Genomic DNA, 21489 nt, shown 5'->3' on the forward strand with positions numbered 1-21489 from the left:
ACTCCTCTCTTACTTGTGGTTTTTAGAAAGGCAGTTCTTCTGTCATTACCTCAGTGCCTCCCTAAGAATCAACAATGGAAAGCTGAGACCATGATATGTAAAGTAATAAGATAAGGATTCTTTAATTGTGCAATACTGTGCCACAGTATTGCTTCGTTCTTTCTGACTTCATCTGCAATAATCCACTTCATAGCCTGAAGCACTGTGGCTGACAGGTCTCCGAAGCAAACCGTTCCTTGGGAAAGCTGAGGAGCCTGTTTGCTCTTGCCTGAGAACACCATCAAAAAAGCTGCTCCGAAATCTCTTAGCTGCATGGTTGAGACTGAAGTGTTCTGTTTCCATTTTTCTCAGGTCGGGTCATAGAAAGCAGCTCTCAGTTCTCTCTTGTTCCTTTTTCTTGACGATTCACCACTGAAATAAAACGTGTCTTTGTATTTCTGCTTAGATGGTTTCCTATATTTCGAAAAGGAGTGTCCTGAGCTGACAGGGGAGGAAAACTGCTAAGTCCTGAGGTTTCTGATCCAAAGGAACTTTTGACCAGCGAATTGTGTGGACAGTGTCTGCCTGGATCTTAGATCCCACTGTCACACCTCTAATGAATGTTTATGACATTCCACCAGAAAATAAGATGTCTCTTCCAAAAATCCAGATTGAAGAAATGATGGACAGTGTGGATTATGATGACACCAGAGGTGGACCTTCTTCTGATGACCACCTGAGGAATCTGAAAGCTCTGACAGAGAAACTGAGGCTGGAGACAAGGAGGCCTTCCTATTTGGAGTGGAAGGCCAAATTGGAAGAGTTGACGTGGAAAAGCCATCCCCAGCCTCCTGAGGAAGATGAGGAAAGACAAGACAAGAAGCTGACAGCAGAAAGTGTCCCTCCCAGAGAGGCGCAGGTACACATCAACGGGACCTCTTCCAAACAGCAAGTGGCACTAGCCTCAAGGAAAATAAGTGGCTTTGAAAACATTGACGAAGCTTTAAATTGGCTCAGGAAAGAACTGGTAAGTAGGTTGTTAAATAGGTTTCTGACCAAGTTTAAACATGTGTTATAAAGGATGAAAAAGTGACATCTCCTTTTGGTCACAAAGCCATAAAAATAAAAGGGCACCTTAAAAGCTAAGGCTACATTCTTAAGAACACTTCCCTGGGAGTATGTAGCACTGAATAAAATGGGATTTACCTCTGTGTAGACCTGGTTAGGATTGCTACAAAAGAGATTAACAGTGCAATCCTAAGAAGAGTTCAGTCTAAATGTATTGATTGCAATGACCTTAGATTGGAGGAATTCTGTTTAGGATTGCACTGTAAGGCTGCAATCCTAAACAGAGTAATACCCCGGCCCTGACCATTGATTTAATGGGCTTAGAATACTGTAAAGACTGCACTGTTAATGATGTTTAACCTTTTGTGAGCTAGATCCCAGTTCGTCAGATGCAATGTTATCACCCCACTGAAATCAGTCACAGGAGCAAACAATTTCTTTCTTTCTTTCTTTCTTTCTTTCTTTCTTTCTTTCTTTCTTTCTTTCTTTCTTTCTTTCTTTCTTTCTTTCTTTCTTTCTTTCTTTCTTTCTTTCTTTCTTTCTTTCTTTCCTTCTGTGTAGCTTTAGGGGGGAAATCTGGAACTTTGCATTTCTTGAGGAACCAGCACTGAAATCTCTCCCTCAGGGGGATATATTTGCTATTCTCATTTCTAGTGCTGAAGGGCACACACATTGCTCCAGATTCTTCTCCTTGCACCTCTTATTACCTGCACTTTGATTTGAAAAGGTAGACTCAACAAGATGGTTTTACATTTTGGGGAAATGTGGAAGCTCAGACTTCGGACAGTCCCCAGGGGAAGGATGAACCACGGCCGTCTGGCAGCTACCAGTATTTTATTGCCTGTCTGTTCTAATTATATTTATTTGTTTATGGCAATATTTATACACTGCTTTTCCAAGCCAGGCATGCCCAAAACAGCTCACAAAAGATAATAAAAGATTTCAAACCCTAGCTGTAAAAGTACAGTAAAATACTAAAGCCTACAAACCAGGGGTAAGCTGCCTGCTTGAAGACCCTCTGGAACAGGTAGAGCTTCATTAGATCCCTGAAGGACTACTATAACAATGGGACAGATTAATCTCTTGAGGGAGAGGCATCCATGGTTTGGTTTGGGTTGCAAACCTTTTGAAAATGTGTCCCCAACCCTGCAGGAACTCTGAGTGCTTTTGGAATCTTGAGAAAGGCTTCACCACAAAATGGCTGCCACGGGAGGCACAAAATGACTTCTGTGGCAGGCGTAACTAATCACAAATCACTGCTATGAGAGGGCAAGCAGACAATGTTTGCAGGTTCCAAACTATTTTATAAACCTCTATCATGTGCCCCCCCCCGCCCGCTATGGTCTTTTTAAAAAAATGGATGCTCCTTGGAGACCCAAATGTCTTGATATCACATGTGTTTTTTCTGAAGCAACTCCTGCAGCAGTGAGGCGAAAGAAAGCCAAGACTAAGTCTTTGTTTTGGGGAAGGATGTGAACTCCAAGAAATACATAAGAGGGCAACATGGCAGCCACAGGCATCATATTGGGGCCCATTGTCTTAGAGTATGAGCAGGAAGAGATGGGTGGTGACAGTTCTAGTATTTTGATCTCATACCATTAGCAGCTTTAAGAACTAGTGTGATGCAATGCTTAGAGTATTGGACTAGGGCCTTGGAGTCCCAGGTTCAAATTTCCACTGTCAAGAAATTTACTAGGTGACCTTGGGCCATTGTCCCAACCTAACCTACCTCAGAGGATTGTTGTGAGGAAAAAAGGCATGCATGCAACTCTAAGTCACTTGGAGGAAAGATGGAATAAAAGTAGGTAGTGCTTTAAAGGTTAATTCCAGTGCTTTGTACTGAGCCTAGAAAAAACAAGAAGTCAGTGCAGATGGTAAAATACTGGTTTGATATGTTCACTGCATTGTCTTACTTTCCAGCTGCTTTAGTCAGAAGGGTGAAATCTAGTTTGTCAGTTGACTCAACTCTGGTACACTATGAATACACTAAGTTGCCTTTTACCAAAGCAGACCATTGGTCTGTCCAGTTTAATCTTGCCTACTCTGAATGGCAGGCACTCTTTCAAGGTTTCAGGTAGATCCTTTTCAGTGGAGATGCCAGGGATTGAACTTGGGACCTTCTGCATGCAAAGCAGATGCTCTACCACTGAGCTGTGACCAGTTCCATGCAGCAGTTTGACATGGAGGTTCCCCCCCCCTGCTGTGGCATGGATTAAAAAAACACACCTGATCCCTGCAGTGAATAGATGAATCTACTTGGCAACAATAGCTTATACAGCCTCAGCAATTCCGTGTCTCTGTTTCCCAAATCGATGTTAATGCTTACCATAATTGTTTGCAGCTTGGCAAACAGTCGCAAATAAAGGTTGTTATTATATTGCCAGCTTTTGTAGCTTCAATAGAAATGCTGACCGGGGCACTTAAATCAAATCTGAAAAGAAGGAACTGTAAACATTTTAGCTTTCTGCACATTTTTGGACTTCTCTGAAGAACAGAATCAAAGAAAAAATGGTGAACTAAAAGGGTAGCAATTGAATGGACATCATGGTAAGAGCAAGGAATGCACAATGGAACAAAATAATCTTATGGTTGTTGTGGGTTTTCCGGGCTGTATTGCCGTGGTCTTGGCATTGTAGTTCCTGACGTTTCGCCAGCAGCTGTGGCTGGCATCTTCAGAGGTGTAGCACCGAAAGACAGAGATCTCTCAGTGTCACAGTGTGGAAAAGATGTTGGCAGGTCATTTATATCTACTCAGGAGGGGTGGGGTTGAGCTGAGTCATCCTGTAAGAGTTTCCCAGGGTGTGGAATGCTAATGGCGGGAGGCTTCCCTGTATCCTGAGGAGGTTCTTTTGCATATGGATTGGTGCTTGATGTGCTAATCTTCTCTGCAGGGCTATTGTCGGGTGTAGAGTGTTTTGTTAGCCTGGTGTTTTTCAGAACTGGAAACCATGCTCTGTTCATTCTTAAGGTTTCTTCTTTCTTGTTGAAGTTTTGCTTATGCTTGTGAATTTCAATGGCTTCCCTGTGCAGTCTGGCAAAGTAGTTGGAAGTGTTGTCCAGTATTTTGGTGTCCTGGAATAAGATACTGTGCCCTGTTTGAGTTAGGCTATGTTCAGCCACTGCTGATTTTTCAGGTTGTCCAAGTCTGCAGTGTCTTTCATGTTCTTTTATTCTTGTCTGGATGCTACGCTTTGTGGTCCCGATGTACCACAAAAACACCAGGCTAACAAAACACTCTACTCCCGACAATAGCCCTGCAGAGAAGATTAGCACATCAAGCACCAATCCATATGCAAAAGAACCTCCTCAGGATACAGTGAAGCCTTCTGCCATTAGCATTCCACACCCTGGGAAACTCTTACAGGATGACTCAGCTCAACCCCACCCCTCCTGAGTAGATATAAATGACCTGCCAACATCTTTTCCACACTGTGACACTGAGAGATCTCTGTCTTTCGGTGCTACACTTCTGAAGATGCCAGCCACAGCTGCTGACGAAACGTCAGGAACTACAATGCCAAGACCACGGCAATACAGCCCGGAAAACCCACAACAACCATCGTTCTCCGGCCGTGAAAGCCTTCGACAATAAAATAATCTTAATTTTAAATATATGCTGAGTGGGTGGAGAACTCAACTGTTTGAGACTGGAAGGGAAATAAATCTTGGGATTGTAGCAGATAACTTGATGAAAATAGTAAAAAGTCCAGTAGCACCTTTAAGGCTAACCAAATTTATTGAGGCATAAGCTTTCGAGAACCACAGCTCCCTTCATCAGACGAGTAGTAAACAGGCGCTACTGGACTTTTTACTATTTTGCAACTACAGACTAACACAGCCAACTCCTCTGGCTTGATGAAAATGTTGACTCAGTGTGCAGCAATAATGAAAAAGGCAAGCTCTGCAGTGGGGGTTAAGAGGAGAGGGACTGCAAATAAAATGTCCAGTACTATAGTGCTCCTGTATAGATCTGTGCTGCAGTCTCATCTGGAATACTGTGGGCTGTATGTCAAAAATAGATATTTGCAGAGCTGGAAAAAGTGTTGAAGAGGACAATCGAGATGGTTAAGGGATATGGAGGACCTTTCATGTGAGGAAAAGCTGAAGAGCCTGGGACCTTTTGTTCAAGAAAAAAGACCACTAAGAGAGGGGAGACACATAATAGAGGTTTATAAAATTATGCATTGAGGGAGAAAGGGAATAAAGAAACTTTTCTCTCCGTCATATAGTACTAGAGCTCAAGGCACCCAATGAAATTGATGGACCATATATTCCGGACAGACAAAAGGAATTTGTAAAATTCACTGCAAGTGGATGTAGTAAACAGAAAGAGTCCAGTAGCACCTATAAGACCGACAAAATTTGTGGTAGGGTGGACTTCCGGTTTGGGATTCATGGAGGTCTAATGCAGCTCCATTTGCGGAGCTGACCGGACTGCCGTTTTAACCGGCCGGAGGGGTGAAAATAACCCGCGGCCGACTGCTCTCAGGCGGGGAGCAGGCAAAGAACGCTCAAGACCCTAGGGTGAGCTAGATCTCGGACGAGGGGGGGCTCTACTCAAGGAGTCTCCCCCCTGATCCTTGAGGTCCCACCTTGCGACGGGTCGGCTATAATCTCTGCGGCAGTTTTGGGGCCAATTCGGCTGGCATAAGACCTACATACCCAAGCTTCGATCGGGGAGGGAAGTCGAGAGGAGAATTTAAGATCGAAACAGCGATTACAACCCGAGAAAGTTGAAGAGAAGGTAAAGATCGCTATCTCTTGAAACGGGACAGATTGATAAAAACAGAGAGGAAAGAAAGTAGATTTTTAAACTGCAACAGACTAGTGAAAAGGAGGTGAAGACTCGGCAGGAGTTGTATTTTAAAAGAGACTAAATTTAAAGAAGTTATTGCAAAAATCGGACTATTGTTTTGAATACCTGTGGTTTTGGAGCTGTGGGAAAAAGACACCATCGCGAGACCTGCTGTGGGAAGACGGGAGACAGGAAGTGCGTAACAACAATAGAGTGGCTGGAGGGAAGCGGCCCTTGCCGACGGACAGGAAGTAGGGAATCGCCATTTTTGAAAGGGGAAGGGTCGCGGCTTCAGCGGAAGAGGAAGTAGGCCATCTTGGATTACAATAACATAGAGAAACCATAGAGAAAAGACGCCCGACATTTTGGATACAAAAAAATTAATTTTGGCAAAGATTGGGACATTTGAAAAAAAGGAAAACGTTTAAATATACGCCACGGAGCTAAGGAAGAGAGCAGATTCGTGGGAGCGAGCTAAAGCAAGCCCCACGATGTCGAAAAAAGAGTGGCAATCGGCAATAGAAAATTTGGACAAAAAACTTATAGACATGATGAAAGAACTTAAGGACACGAAATTGGAGCTTATTAAAGAGGTCAAAGAAGTTACACAGACAGTAAAGTCGGAGCTGTCAGAAGTGAAAAAAGGCGTGGAAACGATTAGTAGTGAATTACAAGGAACGCAGCAGAGAGTTAAAACAGTAGAAGACGCGATGGAGAATTTAATAGACACGCAACAAACAGAGATGAGACTGGTGAAGGGGAGGATGTCAGTTGCAGAAACTAAACACATGGAGAAGCAGCTTCGTTTTCGTGGTCTGCCAGAAGTGGAAGGGAAGTCAGCGCAAGAACAGATGACTGAGGTGTTGGCTGATTACCTGGGGAAGGAGGAGGAGGAAATTGTGGCTATCCTAGATGTGGCGTACCGTGTGAACTCGAGAATTGCAACCCAGAGGAAACTGCCAAGGGATGTGATTGTGCAGTTTACAACTAGAAACATGAAAGAGAGGATTGTGACAAAACAATTTCAAGATCCATTGGAGATTGATGGCAAGACGATTATCATAATGAAGGAACTGCCCAGATCAGTGTTACTGGACAGGAAAAAATATAGAGTGCTAATTCAGACTTTGAAGGACATGAATATCAGATACAGATGGGAGTTACCGGAAGGAGTGTCCTTTGAGTTTGGAGGGGCAAAAAAACGCATCAGATCTGAGCGGGAGATGGAGAGATTTATCAAGGACAATGAAAAAGACTTACCAACAAAACCATGAATATGGAGTGTAAAGTATTATCTTGGAACGTAAATGGACTAAACTCACCAAATAAGAGGAAAAATATTTTTCATTGGCTACTAAAACAAAAATGTGATATTGTTTGTTTGCAGGAGACCCATATTAGAAAACAGGATGTAAAATATTTAAAATCTGGAAAATTGGGCAAAGAATTTGTAGCGGCCTCAAACACGAAAAAAAGAGGAGTGGTGTTGTACATAAAAGAGGAGCTGCAGCCAAAATTTGTTATGAGAGATGTTGAAGCTAGATTTGTAGCAGTGGAATGTAATTGGAATTTAAAGAGAGTGTTGGTAGTCGGACTTTATGCACCTAACGGTGCAAAGGAAAGCTTCTTTGAGGATTTAAGGAAGCATTTAGACGATCTTGTATATGACCAGATAATTCTTGCTGGAGACTTCAATGGAGTGACAGATTTGGAACTAGACAAAAAGACTACAACAGCACAAAAGAAAAGAGGACTATTGCCAAAGCTTTTTTTTGAGTTGATTCAGAAGTACCAACCAGTAAAGTTTGGGACGCGTACAAGGCGGTTGTAAGGGGCATACTAATGGACTTAAATGGCAGAGCAAGGAAAAAGAAAGAGGAGAAAAGACAAGAGATTGAGGAGAAAATAAAGGCCAAAGAAATACAGTTAAAAAAGAGACCAGGGAAAAAGAAAATACATCAGGAAATCAAAATTCTTCAAGAACAGTTAACAGCAATGAGTAATAAAGAATTGGAGTGGAACCTTAAAAGACTGAATCAAAAAGCTTTTGAGGGTGCTAATAAACCTGGGAAATATTTGGCATGGCAATTGAAGAAGAAAAGGGAAAAGAAAATAATAAATAAAATCTGTGAAGAAAATAAAACGTACCTGGAGCAGACTACCATTAGTAGAGCCTTTTATAAATTCTATGCTAAGCTGTATAATAAAAAAGAAGTAACCAAAGAATCAATAGCATCATATTTGGAGAAAACCAAACTTCCAGAGATCTCGGAAGCTTGGAGAAATAAGTTGAACAGTGAAGTAACTGATGAGGAAATAAGTAAGGCAATACAATCCGCAAATCTAGGAAAGGCGCCAGGGCCAGATGGACTTACGGCTAAATTTTATAAGACAATGGCCAACGAACTGGCACCATTCCTAAAAGAGGTGATGAACGGAGTTTTCAGGGATCAAAGAATTCCAGACACTTGGAGCGAAGCGAATATATCATTGATCCCAAAAGAGGGCCAAGATCTGACTAACGTGAAAAATTACAGGCCTATATCATTACTTAACAATGATTATAAAATTTTTGCGAAGATATTGGCGGAGAGACTGAAGGGGTGGCTCTCGGAAGTCATAGAGGAAGAACAAGCAGGCTTTTTGCCGGACAGACAAATAAGAGACAATTTAAGGACAGTGATCAATGCTATTGAATACTATGACAAGCGTTGTGATAAAGAGGTTGGTTTCTTCTTTGTAGACGCTGAAAAAGCGTTTGACAATTTAAACTGGGATTTTTTGTTTGCCACTATGGAAAAGCTACAACTGGGAGAAAGATTCATCAGAGCAATTAAAGAAATTTATAGAGACCAGACTGCAGCAATTGTAGTGAATGATGAACTGACCAAGAAATTGACGATTAGTAAAGGAACGAGACAAGGTTGCCCGTTATCTCCATTGTTGTTCATTTTAGTATTGGAGATTCTGATGATACAAATACGACAAGATGAGGAAATACGAGGAATAAAAATAAAGGACTATTCATACAAGGTTAGAGCATTTGCAGATGACATAATGTTAATTGTAGAAGATCCATTGGAGAACATGCCAAAAGTGATAGATAAGATCAAGGAGTTTGGTGACTTGGCAGGTTTCTTCATTAACAAAAAGAAGTCAAAGATATTATGCAAAAACATGACTAAGCAGAAACAACAATTGTTAATGGAAACAACGGACTGTGAAGTAACTAGTAAGGTGAAATATTTGGGAGTTGAGCTGACTGCAAAAAATATAGATTTGTTCAAGAATAATTATGAAAAATTATGGACTCAGATAGAGAGAGACTTGATCAAATGGAATAGACTGAATTTGTCATGGTTGGGCAGGATTGCAGCAGTTAAGATGAATGTGTTACCAAGAGTAATGTTTTTGCTACAGACAATACCAATCATCAGAGACTCTAAACAATTTGAAAAATGGCAGAGGAAAATATCAGATTTTGTTTGGGCAGGCAAGAAGCCTCGAGTGAAAGTAAAAGTTCTACAAGATGCAAAGGAAAGAGGCGGAATGCAACTGCCCAACCTGAGACTTTATCATGATGCAATCTGCCTAGTTTGGTTAAAAGAGTGGATGACATTAAAGAATAAGAAACTATTAGCCCTAGAGGGATATAAAAAAATTTTTGGATGGCACGCATACCTATGGCATGACAAAGTAAAGGTCAACTCGATGTTCCTGCATCATTTTGTAAGGAGAAGTTTATATACAATCTGGAAGAAGTATAGAATTTATCTACAAGAAGGAACCCCCTGGTGGGTGGTTCCATACGAGGTGATAGATCCGAGAGCTGTTGATAATGAACAACAATGTTTAACGTACAAAGAAATAACCAAAACTGAAGTATCTAAACTTAGAATAAAGACGCAAGAGGAACTATCACCTAACTATGATTGGTTCCAGTACAGACAGATTAGAGACTTATACAATTCGGACTCTGCAAAAGGGGGCATACGAACAGAGAACTCGGAACTAGAGCAGACCCTTCTTAAAGAAGACAAGAAAAGAATATCCAAGGTATACCAAGTACTGTTGAAATGGTATACCGAGGATGAGATAGTTAAAACACAAATTGTGAAATGGGCTATAAACTTTAATAAAGAAATAACAATGGAGGCATGGGAATACTTGTGGAAAACTACAATGAAGACAACGACATGTATTAATATTAAAGAGAACATTTTCAAAATGATTTATCGTTGGTACATGACACCAAAGAAGATTGCGCTAGGGAACTTGAACACTTCTAATAAATGCTGGAAATGTAGGAAGCATGAGGGCTCCCTCTATCATATGTGGTGGTCGTGTGAGGTAGCTAGGCAGTTCTGGGGGGAAATAATAAGAGAAATGAGTGAAATTTTACAGTTTCAAATAAATAAGAACCCAGAACTCCTGCTGCTAAACTTGGGAATGGAGGGAATTCCAGCCCATCATAGGACGTTGATATTTTATATGACTGCAGCAGCTAGACTTTTGTATGCGCAGAAATGGAAAGTACAAGAAGTGCCAACTATTGAAGATTGGATCTACAAATTGCTGTATATGGCTGAAATGGATAAGATGACAAGAAAACTGAGAGATCTGGACTCAGGGCAGTTTAACACAGACTGGGAGAAGCTGAAACAATATCTGGAGAAGAAGTGGGAGGTGGGAGGAAAACTGTGGCAGTTTGAGAACTACTGAAGTACAATAAAAGTATAAAAGAGAGGGGTGACTTTACCGGGGGAGGAAGAGAAATGTGAATTTATAAGCAGTTAGATTAATTAATTGATTGAGATATATATAGATATGTAAAGGTTAATTGATAGAATATTGATAGAGAATAATTAACGGTTTAAACATGAGGATTGAGTAATTAACAATATTTTTTTTACTTGATAAGACTTATATGCACCAAACTGAATGTATAGAAGAGTTAAAACGACTGACTATGTGATGAGTTATATAGAAATACTATAAAAAGAAGAAATGATTAATATATAGAGAACAAATCAAATTGTTTGATTTAAATGTGGGAAATTTTTATGGTTTATGATATATAGAAATATTCAAAACTGGAAAATGGGATAAATTGTTTATCTAAAGAAGTATAGTTTGGATGTATAATAACTAAAAGAGTTAAAGATGTACTGCTTAATATAATGGAGAATATATATTTGTTTTAGATAGAGGAAGTTAATAGAAGTAAGGGAAAAGGGACAGAGGGTGGGAAAGCTGTTGGAAGTCAACAAAAGGGGGGGAAAGGGAGGGGGTTAGAAACGAAAAATTAGGGGAAAATTGAATGTAATGTAATGTAAAAATATTAATGTTCTAACCCAATAAAATTTTTTTAAAAAAAAAAAAATTTGTGGTAGGGTATGAACTTCCATGAGCCACAGCTCACTTCTTCAGATACAGCTAGAATGTGAGTCCATCTGTCCTTATATCTTGGAGAGTGGAGTGATTGTAGAAGCCAAATGATAATAGCTGGTGAATGACAAAGGCAGGCATGACTGAATAGAGTGAGGTATGCAGAGGGGTAGTATGTGTAGAGAAATCAGCATTGGTAATGAGTCAGGAAGCCGATGTCTCGATTCAGTCCAGGTGCATGCATTGTCTTGAGCTTCGTTATCAGTTGCAATTCAGTAGTCTCTCTTTCTCATTTTCCTTTGAAATTCCTCTGCAGGATAACTGCTACTTTTAGTCCTAGAAGGTAGATGTTGTGGATGTAATGATGGCCATAAGCTTTAAAAGGGAATTAGCCACATATATTGAGGATGGGTCCATCACTGGCTGCTAGCCGTGGTGAGTAAAGGGAACATCCATATCCATTGGCAGCAAACTTCTGAATACTAGTGCTGGAAGACAACATCAGGGGAGGCTTTGCCTCTGTGTCCTGTTTGTTGACCCTCTGGCAGAACTGGTTGGCAGCTAGTAAACAGGATGCTGGATCCTGGACCAGATGGACCACTGGTCTTTTCCATCAGTGCAATTCCTATGTTCTGAAGCCATGCTTTGCATTCAGAAGGCCCTGTGTCTAGTCCCTAGCAATTCTGATTAAAGGATCTTTCTCTGTCTGAGGCGCTGAAGAGGTTCTGCCAGTCAGAATTGTCGGTGCTGAGCTGAATGGACAAATAGGCTGGTTTGGTGTAAGGCACACACAGAGCTTGTGAGTGGAGACGATTCAGAACACAGGGTGCCATCAACAACAGGCCAGAACACTGCAGAAGAGCTGTCTCACAGTACAAATGTAAGTTGGCCCTGCCTCCGCCATCTTTAATAGCCATTTAACATGGCTACCTGTGATATAAAATCACAGGGCTCCTGGATTTAAAATGGCAGTTTGGATTGCAGCAGGGGAATTCCAGCCCACAGTTGCTAAGTCCCACCTGGGAGACCCAGGCATGAATGGAATGCCTCATGTATATGCGGAGAGACTAGCAGTGATTAGTTTACAGGCTCCCCAAGCCCCGTGAAGGAATCCAGTGCAACAAAGGTCTCACAGAGTCACTCCCACTTAACACATTCCTTTCCCTCCTTCCATGATGAGATATCCTGTCCATGACTTAGGAGAGAATCAGCTAGCATTCATAAGTATTTATGATTAATTCCTGGGAAGGTACATTCCCCAACTAAATTCATCAACTTAGCTCCGGTGGACTTCATCAACTGCCCTTTTATGCAGAGCCAGGACAAGTTTTGCATTCTCTTTCACACACCCTGGCAGCTACCAGTCAAAGTAATCAAACACTTTATTACCCCCTGGAACTGACCGTTGGAGTCTTTGTTCCAATGGCTAGGTGGGATCTCCCACCTCAGGGCACGTTTTACCCTATAAGAGTAGTGCCCTGGCCCCATTCAAATTGTGTACACTTATTGGATCCAAAATGCTGCTCCCTTGAGGTTGCTCCAAGCTTCTTGCTCTCCTGGCCGAGAACGCTGGTGTTTGAAGCTGCCCTCTTCCCCATGGACTGGACTACTCTTCACAATAGGTAGATATACTTTGCCCTCCCTCACGCTATTCCAACTTCTGACTAACTTCCTAGGGCTTCCTATGTGCGTGTAACCGTTTTATTAATTACTCCTGTGTGCGCGTGTGTTTTCCCTCTTCAATAAAAGTTTGCTCTTTGAATTTAAAGCATCAGTCTCATCTGCTATATTGGAAGGGACTCCATAGACATTGATGAAAAAATCCCGTAATTACCGCCTTTCGTATAGCTGTCTTCCTTGCTTGCTAATTCCCTCCACAATCCTCTTATTGCAAGGAGACTGATTAAGGTAACACAAAGTGCTCCAGGTTACTCTCACAAGTAGGCCATTCCTGCAAGCAAAATAAAACAAACCAAAATAATCCCATGGTCTAAGGTTTTAGGAGTGGTAGAAATTACACCCCATGTCCATCCGTACCTTTTATACACAGTTTCATTACATTTGGACATGGAGTTGAGAGGGGTGTTGTGGGTTCCTGTTGTGACTCCATTGGAGTAATGTTAGTAGATTGTACTCAGAAGGAAAAATACAACTCTGTAAAATGATCTTGCCAATGTTTCACTCTTTTGAGACCCATTAATTTCAATGACAATGTGTTTAACCTTCTCCCTGAAATCCATTGAAACTTGAAAGAACTTAACTTTGGCTGGATTCTCTTCCTTGATCTTTCTTGTGAAGGTGCCTTTTGAAAAGGCAGAACAGAATCAGATTCTGAAGGGCAGGCAGGCACGCAGAGAACGAAAGAAAGAAAGAAAGAAAGAAAGAAAGAAAGAAAGAAAGAAAGAAAGAAAGAAAGAAAGAAAGAAAGAAAGAAAGAAAGAAATTCTTCTTCCATTCATCACCTAAGGAGTCTTTCTTTGCTTTGGATAAGCCCTTAATATGAGAGAGAGAGAGAGAGAGAGAGAGAGAGAGAGCTCTCTGCAAAGGCCAGCTTCACAACTACCAGAATGCAGACTTCTGTACTCTGTATACTGCAGCTAGATCTGTGTATATTCCTAAAGAAGATTTCAGTATGCAAGAAACTTGCTATTTATTGTGGATACTAAAACTGGAACGGCTAGTCTGAGGGGGAAATGGTCTTCATTTGGCACTTTCGCTACATTGTGGCCGTAATCCTCTTGTCAGCCATTACAATGCTTTGTCTTTTAGTCTTCATGCTCCTATTGTCTGGAACAGTTAAAATAACAGATCTCCCCCTCTTCCTTTTGATTTTACATGTAAAAAAAGAGACCCTTCTCACTCTGAGACCAGCAAGTGAAAGCTAGAGGAACTCTTTATCTCCCTGGGAAAGTTTTGGGGGCGTAGCTACTGTAGAACTAATCCTCATTTTTTAAAAAAGTTTTCATGGTGAACGCTGGGTTTTAAGACAATAAAAACACAAGAATTGTCTTGATGGATTAGTTCAGGCTCCATCTAGACTAGTGTTCAGTTTTCAGCTTAGTTTTGTTGCCCTCACAAGCATGGCATGAAGATAATAGATCTCTGCAGATTGGCATTTAGAGATATACAATCTCTGTACATGGAGGTTCCACTAAGCCTTCATGGATAATAACCAAGACAGACCAATCTTTTGTGCCTAAAAAAACATTCCAGTTGCTGTCATTAAATCCCAGTGCAAGAAAATAGATTCCTCTGAAATGTCTGTTCATGAGAACGTAGGCAAAATTGGAATCTGTTTCAGTCCTTCCCAAGGTGCCTCTATCCACTACAAGGAGAACGCAGAGTATGATTGCTTTTCTTGAAGCATAAGAACACTGTTTAAAATCTGAAAAACAAATAATAAATCACTTCACTGAATCAGTAGCAGCAGCTAAAAAAAAAAACTTGTTGGCAGGGGCGGGAGAGGTAGATGGGGAGAAGAAAGTGTGAAGTAGAATTTTGTCTCGTGTCCAAGATTGCCCAACAGAACCACATGTTTCACATTAGTGCTCTTATGAAGCCTTATTTATTTAGAAATAAGTTCACATTGAATCAGTGTAAAGGAGTTCTCAATCAGCCCTCATTCCCCAACATAGCTTACCAGGACAGTCAGGGGAAAACGGGAGAGGGAGCATTGCTAATGTCGCACCAACGTGCAACGTCACTTCCAGCACAAACCAGTTTTGCTCCACAAGTGATATCACATGATGCTGGTGTCTCCACACTACAGCAACTCCTAGCATATTGTCAGCTGCAGCTGGCAAGCAACCGTACCAGGTTCTGAGATCACTGGGGAGAGAGCTTGCTGCAGGAATGCATTTAGATGCTCATCTGAGTAGGGTTGCCAGATGAGGTCCAGCCTAATACTGGACCCTGGGGAGAAGCGGGGCATGACTTACCTTTTGCACAGCATGCATGAATTTCCAGGGCAGCATAATGAAATGATGTCATCACATCACCCCCTTCATTCCCTGGTGTCACTCCTGGGTGGCACCATGCAGCCACACGAACCTGGCTGGGTGCCCAGGCTGGCTGGGCAGCTGTTCCTGAGTGACGGTGCAGTGCTACAGGAGGCTGCCTGCAGGTACAGGAGGCAGGCTAGGTGCCTGGGGTGGTAGGCCACTTCCATGGCCCAGTAGCAGTGCTACATCACCACAAGAGGCTGGCTAGGTACCTGGGCTGGCTTAGCCACTCCTAGGCTGCCAGGTTACTTTCCTGGCCCAGCCCAGGTGTTCAGTATTTATGGGATGTTTTTTTCCCGGACAGTCTCCCCAAATACTGGACTGTCCAGGTCAAAAACGGACACCTGGCAACCCTATCTGGGAGGGCTTCACAGGGAGGTCTTTGTTGGCTGTTGCCCCTAACAGTGTAAGTCCTTATGTAAGGAGAAGGGTTGCCCATTCCAGGCTGGAATGTTCCTGGTGATTTGGGGGTGAAACCTAGGGACGGTGAAATTTTGGAAGGGGAGGGACTTCAGAAGGGTATAATGCCATGAAGTCCACTCTCCAACACTGCCATTTTCTCCAGGAGAACTAATCTCTGAGGTCTGGAGATCAGTTTTAATTCCAGGAGAACTCCAGACCCCAACTGGAGGTTGGCAATCCTGAGAAGATATCATTATGGCTACAAGCATTCCTGTGTTGCTGGGGGGAAAAAATCTGTTCAGGAATGACTTTGAAGAAACTTGATTGCTCTTGCTTTTTCAGTTTTTCACTTATTTACTGATGTTTTGGTTTTAAGTGATATCCAAGTCATTCTAAGCAAATTTTACTAAGAATCCTATTCATATCTATTTTACTGGGCTTACTCCTGGGGAAGTGACCTTATAATGAGACTGACTGTATTGATTCTGATTATGATCTAAGAAATATTTGCCTTTTTCCTGAGGGAGTAAGTAGAGAAGTGAAGGGGGTGGTGAGAGGAAAAAGGATATAAAAGAGAGAACTGCAGCCAGGAATAGGCCTCAGGAAGGGCATCAAAGAGGATTGTAGAAGTTGTGGCAAAGAAGTTGGAGTCCTGCCAGCAGAATAACTTTGTCACTGAACATACTTTGTTTACTATTGCTTGTGATAGTGATATCAATAAGCTCAGGGGTGCTAAGGGCCATAATTATAACCCCTGGCAGTAAATTTTATGCACGTGAAGTTCTTTCTTTCATCTGTCCTGAATCTACAATCCTTCAGTTTCATAAGAGCCAGTTTGGTGTAGTGTTTAAGCATCAGGACTCTAATCTGGAGAACCGGGTTTGATTCCCCACTCCTCCGCTTGAAGCCAGCTGGGCGACCTTGGGTCAGTCACAGCTTCTTGGAGCTCTCTCAGCCCCACACACCTCAGAGGGTGATTGACGTGAGAATAATAATAATACACTTTGTAAACTGCTCTGAGTGGGCATTAAGTTGTCCTGAAGGGAAGTTTAAATCAAATGTTGTTGTTGTTATGATACCAGTAGTGTGCCTATGAAGATAAGGCAGAGGCAAGTGCTGAAGATGTTTCAGGGCTTACAACTTCCATATCAGGGCTGTGTAGGCCTCTTCCCATTACAAATGGTCACCAGGTTGTCCAAAGAGTCTTTCCGGTGGGTAGCCATGTTCACCTGCAGTAGAACAGCAGAATTTGAGCCCAGTGGCACCTTAGGGACCATTTTCAATGCATGAGTTTTCAAGCGTCAAAGCTCCCTTCTTCAGATACCAAGATATCGTACACTTTTCCTATCCTAGGTCCACCCAACCAGCACAATGTACTCTACCTGTGGAAACCTCTTAGCAAATGGGTGTACCAGCTCCTTGTTTTGGGCACAGATGATCTTCTCTTGGCTGTCCATCTGTATCTAAAGAAGGGAGCCTTGACTCCTGAAAGCTTATACTCTGAAAATCTTGTTGGTCTCTAATGTGCCACTGAACTCAAATCCTGCATGTTGTCCAAAGAGGAGTAACTCATATATTTTGCATGTGGATACAGCTTTGGTTGATACTAAGTGACCACTGGATTTTTCAGAGTGTGCAGTTTAACATACTGAAGCAGAATGCACATGCAAAACACGGATATTGTCCCTGTTCAGATAATATGATGAATTTGTGTATTAGGAGGATCTACATGCGATTAGGAGGATCTATTGCTGAGATACAGTCCCCCCCCCCAATTCATGGTTTAAAAGGTAAACCATGGCTATCTTCTTTTCCCTGGGAAGGGTTGCAACACCAAGCCATCACTCCCCAAAGACCTGTTGCTCAGCTTCAATAACATCGTCTTCTTCTCTTGCCTTCCAGATGGAAATGCGCCTCCAGGACCAGCAGTTGGCCCGGCAGCTCATGCGCTTGCGCAGCGATATCAATCAGCTCAAGATTGAGCAGACATGCCACCTCCACCGGCGCATGCTGAACGATGCCACCTATGAGCTGGAGGAGAGGGACGAGCTCTCTGACCTCCTCTGCGATTTCCCACTCACCTCCTCTTTCAGCCTCTCTACCCCACTCAAGCTCATTGGCGTGACCAAAATGAACATCAATTCCCGCAGGTTCTCACTTTGTTAGAAGGAGCAGGTGGGATGCCAGGAGTGGGTTTGGTGGGAGGAGAAAAGAAGGTGCCTTGGATCTCCATTTGTCAGGGAGGCTCATGAGGGAGTGGCTAAAGATGAGGGAAGGGCAGAGCCAAACACAGAAGTGCTCCTCCTTGAATGTCACCAACATGGCTGGCCATGGTGATGGTAAAGACCACATGCCTAGAGGCTTTGCAGGAAGGGCCGGGAAGGAGAACAAGTTACATCGAGGATCAATACTAGATAGAGATCCACGGACTTGCAGTCAGAAATATTCTGATGACTGAACTGGAAGAAAAAAAATGGTTGGGGGCTCCCAAATTAAGAGTGGTGTAGGAGAAACACAACCACGCTCCATTACTAAGGCTCTCTGGCCCACTTCAGATTAGATGGGGTGGGGGTGATGAGGAACCTGCACTGCTGTGATGAAGAGACACACTTAGTTTCCAGTGGAAAGGATCCCTGTTGCCACAATGTTAAACAATTCTATGGCAGAAACATCTAGCCATTGTTATGAACATTGATCAGCCAGAAGTAGAACCTCCATTTTCAGATACAGAATGCAAATGCTAGAGACAAGCCCCAGCAGATGGTTGTCACCATCTTACCCTAATTCTGAACTTCCTGGGGCCGTCTCTCTGGATATGATGGAGACGGAGTTCTGAATTAGATAGAGCTTTGAGCTGATCCAGCCTACTAATTTATACGCACTGAAGCCCAAACATATACATATGATGCCAGATCTCCATTTATGCACAGAGTCATTCAGTGTAGATACAATCAGGGCTCATTTTGAGGGGGAACAAGCAGGAACACAGTTCCGGTAGTTCTCCAAAGAGGTCACATGTCAGGTGGGTGTGGCCAGTTTTTGGCCAGTTTGGGCCCGTTTCAGCCTGGATTTGGCCCAAAATGTCGAGGATCGGGCCTAAAACAGCCAGGATTGGTCCCAAAATGGCCAGGATCAGGTCTCTGACAGGTGGTGGATCACTCTCCCACTCAGCAGTGGCCCAATTCTAACCACTTGGGCCCCTTTTCGGCCATTTTCAACCCCTTTTTGCCATTTTGGGCACAATTTCGACCCTGAATGGCCAGAATTGTGTCCAAAACAGCCAGAATAGGCGATGTCAGGGGTGTGTGGCATATGCAAATCAGTTATGCTAATGGCACACTTCCGGAGATGCCAAGGGGTGTGACATATGCTAATGACTTGTGCTAATGAGTTATGCTAATGAGTTCCTGCAGCTCTTTTTCTATGAAATGACCCCTGGATACAATCATGCAAGACAGCTGTGCATATACCTATATATATACACTAGGGCAGTCAACACATCAGGCAAAATAAAAATGACTTGCCTCACTTGTTTTTGCTTTGGGACAGTCCCCCCCCCCCACTTCCAAAGGTAATGGATGCAAAGCCAGAGTTCTTCAGCCCATCAGCCATTCTTTGGACAATATAATCCTTACTGGGTCCTGTTCTTCTAAAACCCACTGTGCTCCACTCCCAAACCTGCCTTGGGGTGCACAACCCCGTCCAGAAGGCTTCACTTCTGGGCCCCATCCAGATCCCCACATTTTTCCTTTCAAGAGCTAGCAATCCTAGTGGCACAAATGTGCTTTAGCCCCCTAGTTCATGGCCTTCCCACAGGTTTCTCTCCAACATATCCATTGTCTGGATCCTCAGGCCTCCCTTAGAAATTCTGCCATGTCTCAAATTCCCAACTATGAGCTTTTGTTTAAAGATGAAGTGTAATATATGTTCATGGCAGAAGACAGCTGAAAAACAATTGATTATCTGGCAATGCACCTTGCCAGATAATCATCCCCTTTCATTCAAAGATTTCTCATCACAATCAATTGCACTGCAACTGCAATACACTAAATGATTTCAATATTTCCCATCCCTAAGGCTGCCATATGCCCCAGTTGTAATAATAATAATATTTGATTTATATACTGCCCTTTAGGACAACACCCACTCAGAGCGTTTTACAGAGTGTGTTGTTATTATCCTCACAACAATCACCCTCTGAGGTGGCGGGGGGGAGGTTGAGAGAGCTCTGAAAGAGCTGTGACTGACCCAAGGTCACCCAGCTGGCTTCAAGCGGAGGAGTGGGGGATCAAACTGAGTTCTCCAGATTAGAGTCCTGCCACCCTTATCCACTATACCAAACTGGCTCTAGGTGTGGGGCATGTTACTTGGTGCCTGTCTGACTATCTTAATTCCTACATTTTAAAAAAACAAGTCTATAATCCTCGCAGACTCAGAGATTCAAAGCAAAACAAGCAGTATTTTGCCCAGTCCATAGCAAGAAACAAGCCTGTTCCCACCTATCACTGTTCTAGCCAGTGTGGGAAGACACAGCTATGACTGATATGCTTGCTACATCTCTTCTTGACAAATACTGATATGGTCTGAAAAGAAAGCATCAACAAATCCTGGAAAATGGTTGGGGAAAAGACGTTTTTTTGTAATAGTGCCAGGAGCAGACAGAGCAACTGGTGGATGCTATAACCAGTAATGAGTTTGATTTTGCAGAATTAACAAACAATTTGCATAATATGACAAGTTAGGTCACCTGGATAGTGGGCCTGAGCTATGGCAACCTCTCCTTCTGCCAAATGCACCTTCTTGAACTGTGGCTTTCTTAACCAACGGCACCATGCATAGGCTGCAGCAAGAAGACAACACCCAAAGATTTTAATCTGTCGGACACACAAGACACACTGCAATTGCCTTCATTAAAGTTTGCATTACTCAGTTTATTTTGCTTTTGCAGAAAGGCAAAGAGCATAACATTGGGAATTTGTGCCTACTTTGTTAGATATATATTATATATATATATATTTAAAAATCCATGCAAATTGGTCCTGAGTTTACATACATGTTTTTGGGTTTGTTGAATTTGGGGGGATTATTTTTAAATGATGTTTCGTTTTTTCACTCCAATTGATTTTTTAAAAAATTCTTTGGGATAAAAGGGGTGGGGAAACTGAAGTGAAGAATTCAATAAACCATTAAAACAAAACTTGTTTCAGTTTTTTCTTCTTCTTCAGGCTGTGTTGCTAAGACTTCCCATTGCTTTTTGGTGAGATATTGTTCCTGACACTGGAAATTGGGCTATATTCCATGCCCTATTGAAAATGAACTATATATACATGAAACTTCCTTCTGTTGCACAAAGCTCCTGGTCTCTCTAGCTCAGCACAACCAACCAGCTTTCCAAGATTTCAGGTAAAAGTTTGCCAACCCTTTCCAAATGGTTGTATCAGGGACTGAACCTGGAGGCTTCTGTATGCAAAACATATACTCTTCCACTGAGCTATACAGTTTCTCTAGTCTTTAGTCTTGATAGCTGTCTAAATGTTCATTTAGAAAATCTCTTACACACCTGCTGCACAGGCTGTTCAGAATCCTGTAGTCCAAGCAAAGAGAAATGCTTTAAATACATGACACATGATGAAGCTGCCTTATACTGAGTCAGACTATTAGGGCCAAGCTACAAGTGATGAATGACACTTGAATGGCAAGTGGATTGAGTGGAGTGCAAGTGAACAGGGAGAAATACACTTGCTGTTCAAGTGTCATTCGTCACTTGTAGCTTGGCCCTTAGTCTCTTGAGGTTGGCATTGTCTGCTCTGACCGGCAGCAGCTCTCCGGGGTCTCAGGCAGAGATCTTTCACAGTA

At 42.4% G+C, this 21489-nt stretch overlaps 1 protein-coding gene across 2 annotated transcripts; it reads left to right on the forward strand.

Moving 5' to 3' along the window:
- The first annotated feature begins 243 nt into the window (after nucleotides 1-243).
- Nucleotides 244-20799, forward strand: FAM167A (family with sequence similarity 167 member A). 2 transcript variants are annotated; one of them, XM_054998241.1, is made up of 3 exons: nucleotides 248-351; nucleotides 446-1006; nucleotides 17536-20799. In XM_054998241.1, exons 2-3 carry the CDS (start codon nucleotides 596-598, stop codon nucleotides 17797-17799), a joined length of 675 nt encoding a protein of 224 aa, XP_054854216.1. In that variant the 5' UTR covers nucleotides 248-351; nucleotides 446-595; the 3' UTR covers nucleotides 17800-20799. The 2 variants fall into 2 exon arrangements, with proteins under 2 accessions (XP_054854224.1, XP_054854216.1); XM_054998249.1 differs by having other exon boundaries at nucleotides 244-898.
- The last annotated feature ends 690 nt before the right edge of the window (nucleotides 20800-21489 follow it).

This window comes from Eublepharis macularius, chromosome 1 (assembly GCF_028583425.1).
Source record: "Eublepharis macularius isolate TG4126 chromosome 1, MPM_Emac_v1.0, whole genome shotgun sequence".
In the NCBI taxonomy this organism is placed as follows: Eukaryota; Metazoa; Chordata; class Lepidosauria; order Squamata; family Eublepharidae; genus Eublepharis; species Eublepharis macularius.

Coding starts and splice junctions, on each gene's coding strand:
- FAM167A (XM_054998241.1), top strand. CDS start 596: ATGAATGTTTATGACATTCCACCAGAAAATAAGATGTCTCTTCCAAAA. Junction 1,007..17,535: donor ATTGGCTCAGGAAAGAACTG/GTAAGTAGGTTG, acceptor CTTGCCTTCCAG/ATGGAAATGCGCCTCCAGGA.